Raw genomic sequence first — 6,000 nt, forward strand, 5'->3', positions numbered from 1 at the left:
GAAAGCAAGGAAAAAAGCCTATAAGAACTGTAATGAATGTAATGAAAATCATTACTAATCAGATTTTAGTAAAGGCCTCTCACCTGAAAATCCAAGATATTATTTCTAGGACCTCATAAGGTTTCACAGAAATTAAAAAATCAGTTCCTTTATTTCATGAATAAGAATATGGGGAAATATTTAGCTTTTAGTACCTCCTTGTCTAGGGAAAGAATTAACTTTTACATCTGATAAAGATGACCTTTAATTTCATTTCCCCTCACATGCTCTCTTGAAAAATCAGAGGCTTTAAGCTGGCTGGTTAAAAACTTTTGCTCCTCACTTCAAAAATCAAACTATTTTAAAGTGTCAGGGCTGTTGAATTACAGCAGGGACCAAACATTTCAATGGCTGGAATCAGAAGATGACACTGTCGGTGTAATAAATAAACATCCACGCGATGAAAGGTTCAGACAGCAGGCTGTGTTGCATGAGAGTGCTTGTGATTCCTGTATTAATTAAGACCGTCACAAAAATAAACTATCATGAATGACCTAAAGGGCCTATGGATGGACTTAGCATTGCTATTATACGTTGGTTGAAATTTCACTTCTGGGTTTAACCAGAGCGAGTTAGACTACACAGAGGTATGATTTTGTACTGAGGCCCACGGCTCCAAAGAAAGAGGAAAAGAAGAGGACCTTGGGAAGTGTCTGTGATGGACACTCTTCAGGTGGCCTAGGCTTGACATTTCTCAGACCAGTAGGTAAAGTGCCCAGGGACTACCCTATGTTGCTCCTTGAGAGCACATAGGCAGAAAGACTTCAGTTGGGTACTTTCAAATTTTATGTGGTATTTTCCCTTTCTGGAGCAAAGTATCTAAATCAAACTCTTGGGGCTGACCCACTTAAAACTGGAGAAAATTGTTCATGCAGAACTGACAATTATCCCCCTTGACCCTGAAGATGTGGGGGGATGCAACAGGTTTCAAAGGCCATGGAATAACTGCTCAAAATCTTTTCCAAACCAGCCTCCAGTGAATCAGTAAACTCAACACTGGTGTGCAACATGTGATTAACAAGTGAATATTTCTGGAAAACCTCAGAGCTGAAAAGGCAGGATCATTTCACTTCCAGAGGGAATTAGGAGGGAAATGCTGGCCTACCCCAAACCATCCTTTAAAAAGAGTCCCCAAACCTGGACTCTTCTCACTAAGAAAATAAACCAGCCCATCTCAACTATTTGGCTGCAGGGATGTCAAATCACTCCCCGATGCATTTGTTATTTAAACTGTGATAGGGCACATAACTCTTTCCTAAAAAGGGCCTAAGCCACTTTGCTCTTCTTGGGGAAAAGAGTTAAGCAGTGAAGGCTTGCTCCTCTACTTCTCTCTTTTCTTCTCACGAATGGCCTTTGCTAAGATAATTCCAGGATGTTATTTATTTACCAGAAGCTGACTTGACTTTGCATAAAGATCTGGAGGAGAAAATCTGACCCTGAGAATCCATTAACTTTCACAGGTTTTTTTTATTTGAGGGGGCACAGGCACCAGGAAGGGGAGCAGGCAGCAACAAATATACTGAGATTCAGAAGCAGCAGTTGGAGAGAAAGGTGCATGAGGCTGGGAGAGACACAGGCTGCCCACCCACCTCCAGCTCCAGTTTCCAAATGGAAGGTGGGAATTTCAAAGAAGCCTCACCTGCTGGATATCCCTACCTGTGCCAGCTCATAGAGGGAAGGAGAACGACTTGACTTCAACCCCACAGGGAAGCATCCCAGGGCCCAAGTTAAGACAACCTGGCAGAAAGAGTGACTAAATAGGAACAATTCATACCTCTGAGCAATGGCCCAGACATCCACCTAATCCAGTGATCTGTGAGGAGTGAATCAGTTAAATACACCTTGTTTAAAAACAAACAACTATGACTAAAAAATTACTTTCAATAGAAAAGCAATGTGGGAGGCATTCGGTAGAAAAGCAATGTGGGAGGCTACTTCGGTAGCAGGGGGCAAAGGAAGAAATCTGATAGCTCATTTTCCCCTTGACTTCCTGTGGGCCATAACTGCACACCCCTGAATCTGAGCACGAATCTGGCAGGTTATCTCTGTCTCAGTGCGGGCAGCGGCTTGCCACGTGAAGACACTTTTCCAGGCACTGCCCAGGTTGAGCGACCGACTGTAACATCTATATTCTCTCTTCCCCCGGGACCTGGCCATCCCTGAGGTTAAGCTGCCCCTTCCAGTCCAACCGCGAAACATCATCTATACTCAATCTCTGTCCGGATAACGCGTGGTTTAGGAAAAAGGCTGGGGGAAGAGGTGCAGATAGGATTTAAAAAATTAAACCATGTTTGCTTACAAAGGGAAGAACCAAGAGCTACTTGCCTCCCGTTCTCCCTTGCAAGCCCCTTTGATCATTTCGGGTAAAGCAGGAAACCGAAGCTCTCGGAATACCCAAATGGGAGTACCCAAGGAGCTTTGTTCTTCTCCAGCAGAAATCAACACCCTTGAGGGACAACCGCGTGGTATCCGAGGCCGAGGGGGCGCCGAAGGACCCGGGCACCAGGTGAGCCAGCGCTATGCCCACCCTCGCACCCGCCCGCCCCACACGCGGCCCGGGCGCTGGGAGTGCGTGAGGGTGCGCGCGTCGCCCACCCGCCGCGCTGCTCACCTAGCACCACTGAGGCCACGGTGGAGAGCAGCAGCCAATTATTCCTCAGGAAACGCTTCCAGTCGCATCCTTTTCTCGCCGGTTTCCCCATGGCTGACGCCTGGGCTCGGAACCACAGTAGAGGTGGCTGCTATTGTGCGTGAGGCTCGGCCGCGCACGCGGGGGCCGGGTGACCAGGGACCTCTGGTGGCTCCCGGAGCGCAGTGAAGGAAGGTTGCGGGCGCACTGGGGAGAAGGTGTGCGCTAGCCGCTGCAGTCTCTGCTGCTGCTGCTGCTGCTGCTGTCACCGCCGCCGCCGCCACCACCTGAGATCGCTCACCGCGCCTGCCGCCCTTGCTAGCTCGGTGGCTGTGCTTGGCGAGTGCGCCCAGCTCCTCCCGCCGCCGCCGCCGCGTTTTGCGGCGCCGGGGCCAACCAACACGGAAGGAGGGAGGAGCTGCGGGCCTAGAGAAGAGGGCGGGCGGGTGGGTGCGTGCGCGGTGCTCCCTGAGTCGCGGTACAGCAGGCGTGGGAGGGCGCCCCGAGCTGTGGCTAGAGGAGGGATTGCTGCTCTGGAACCATTGTGCCCTGCCCCAGCCTTAGGCTGGAACCTCTGGCTTTTTAAATTATTTTTTATTTTTTTGGACAGGTTAGGTTTTTGGATTTATGGTTTCCTCCTCGCCCTCATCCAGAGGGGCGGGGTCACTGGCCGCTTTGGCTTGGACTTCATCCTTCACACCCCTCCCCCTCCCCTTTCTCCACACTAGCCATTGCCTGTCAGCTGCACCAGAAAAGGGAGAGTTGGGGGAAATTGAGTTTTGTCTTGGGTTCCCTTTACTTCTCCACTACAGCCTCGGATTTGCCAGCAGCCTAGAAAGCCTAAAGCCTCTGGGAGGAGGGAAAGAAAGTGCTGGGGGGCAGAGCCGGACTTTGTGAACTTTCACTCGAGGCCTCTAACCCTCTGCCCCCACAGGTGTTATTAACTTTCCTCTTTGGTCGAGGGAGGTGAAGCTCCAACAGGATTGACTGTGAACTCAGGGCTTGGAATGGACCCTCTTAGAACTTCATTCGCTCCTTGACTCGCTCTATGGCCGCCCAAGGCTCCAAAGCTGTGAAATTTGGGAGAATAATTAGGACTGAGAACCCGACCAAGCTGTTGTGAGGAGAAGGTGGGCGGGCCCATCCCTAAGGCCAAGTGCTCTGGAAAGGCAAACACGGGAAAGGTGGAGAAACTAGGTAAGTGCGGTTAAGGGAATTTTCTAATTCTCTTACATTCTTCTGTTTTTGCACCCTCGCTTATATGAAACTTTTTCCTTCCCTTTACCACACAACCCCCCCCTCCACACCTCTAGTCTGTCTCCTCATCAGCTAAGTAAGCCCTGAACTTTTCTGCTATTGTAGAGTCTACTCTGATTGGGGAGTGGGGGGGAATCTCCCCAACTAGATTTTCTGATGACTAAAACCCCACCATTAGAGGTCCATTTTCTTGACTTAAATTAATAGAAATGTCCTGGAAGAGAAATGAAATTTTATGAACACTTTAGTGAACACTGAGTTTATCAGCTCCTTTCCAGAAAATAAATTTTGAGAGAAGGAACAATAGAAGGACACCAAGGTCACTGTGCCTGAGGAGGATCTGAAAAAAATGTCAAAAGGGAAACACTCAAGAAAGAGGGGACAAAGATATCCATCCCACAGTAAAAAAGCTGGAAATACTCAGATGTCCAACATGAAAGGAATGGTAAACATATTATGGAACTGCCATGCAACTGTACATTATGCAACCTATATAAAGGAAGTTTATGAAATTTCTAATAGCATGGGATAGCACATGTCACAGTATGAGGGAAAACAGAAGGATTAAAGTTGTATATATAATGTGATCACAACACAACTACACAAAACAAACATAAAGCCATATACTTAGAGAAAAGTCTAAAAGGAAACAGAATTTTAACAGTGGTCATCTTTGGGTGATAATATCATGTTTGAATCTTTTTACTTTTTATCTTTCTGAATTTTCCAAAGTGTTTACCATAAGCATACCCATTACAGTTGTGGAGAGGGCTGTACTTGAGAAATAAAAAGGTGCGAAAGAGAGAAAAAAGGGGAAGAATTTAGGACAAACTCTGTACATCACAAGTTTTTGAGGTGTAGTAAGATTGTTACACCTGAGTTTTGGGTATGGGATATTTAGGTTTAAATCCCAGCACCACCATTTACCAGTTGGGTGATCTTCAGCTTAAATTTTTTGTGTCTCAGTTTCCATATCTGTTATTGCGGGTACTAAAAGTATTTATCTCATGATGATATTGTAAGAATCGAGTGCAAGAATGGATGTAAAAGACTTAGAATAGTTCTTGGCACAAACCAGATATCATCATGAGTTTTACTTGGCGGTCAACCTGGGCAGGCATCTTTTTTTTTTTTTTTTTTTTTTTTGCTTTTTAGGGCCACCCTGGAGGCATATGCAGGTTACAGGCTAGGAGTCAAATCAGAGCTACAGCTGCCGGTGTACGCAAGGGCCACAGTGAAGTGGGATCCGAGATCAATCTGCGACCCACACCATAGCTCATGGCAACGCTGGATCCTTAACCCACTTAGCTAGACCAGGGATCAAACCTGCATCCTCATGTATGCCAGTCAGATTCATTTCCGCTGAGTCACGACGGGAACTCATGGGCAGGCATCTTCTTATTTTCTCTCTCTTGTTGTCTGCCTGTGATGCACACAGCCTGAGCCACATTACAACAAGAATTCTTGTATATTAGTCAACAGTCATTGCCCTTTCGAATTATAGTCAATGGACCCTAAATCTGTTATACTTTCACACCTAAAGCCCATATAGTACACATTCATTTTATGCTTATTTAAGTTATGCAATTTTAAAATAGTACAATATAAAAAGAATGAAGTCTAAATATATACACTTATTTTGAAATAATTAAAATCTCTTAAATTAAAAATGAAAATAAAAAAATGTCAAAAGCTCAAAGCACATGGGCCAAGTGAATAATACACTGTGTTTATGCTGTTGCTACATGACAATTCCACTTTACCTGGTAATAAAAGATAATTAATAAGCAAATACTTATAATGCACATAAGCCAGACACCCTTCTAACCACTTTGATCCTCAAAACAACTTTATACATAGTAGCCACTTTGGTCCTCACAACAACTTAATGAAGTAAGGACTAGTATTACCTCATGAGGCTACTGGAAGAATCAAATGAGATATGTGTATTACCTTCATCTTCATTTTATAGCAGAGGAATCTGAGGCAAAAAAAAAATTAACTTGCTTAGGTTCCCTTCATTAGTAAGAGAAGGATCTAGTTTTGAACTAGGTGGTCTTGCTCAAGCTAAATGC

At 45.5% G+C, this 6,000-nt stretch overlaps 1 protein-coding gene across 1 annotated transcript in view; it reads right to left on the reverse strand.

Annotated features, from left to right (window-relative positions):
• Positions 1-3,047, reverse strand: part of SLC1A1 (solute carrier family 1 member 1) — a 71,641-nt gene extending 68,594 nt beyond the window's left edge. The window contains exon 1 of the mRNA XM_047767693.1: positions 2,651-3,047. Coding sequence (XP_047623649.1) covers positions 2,651-2,741 — 91 coding nt within the window. The 5' untranslated portion in view covers positions 2,742-3,047. The remainder of the gene's footprint in view (positions 1-2,650) is intronic.
• Positions 3,048-6,000: the final 2,953 nt, after the last annotated feature.

The sequence above is a fragment of the Phacochoerus africanus genome, chromosome 2 (genome assembly GCF_016906955.1).
Source record: "Phacochoerus africanus isolate WHEZ1 chromosome 2, ROS_Pafr_v1, whole genome shotgun sequence".
Classification (NCBI taxonomy): Eukaryota; Metazoa; Chordata; class Mammalia; order Artiodactyla; family Suidae; genus Phacochoerus; species Phacochoerus africanus.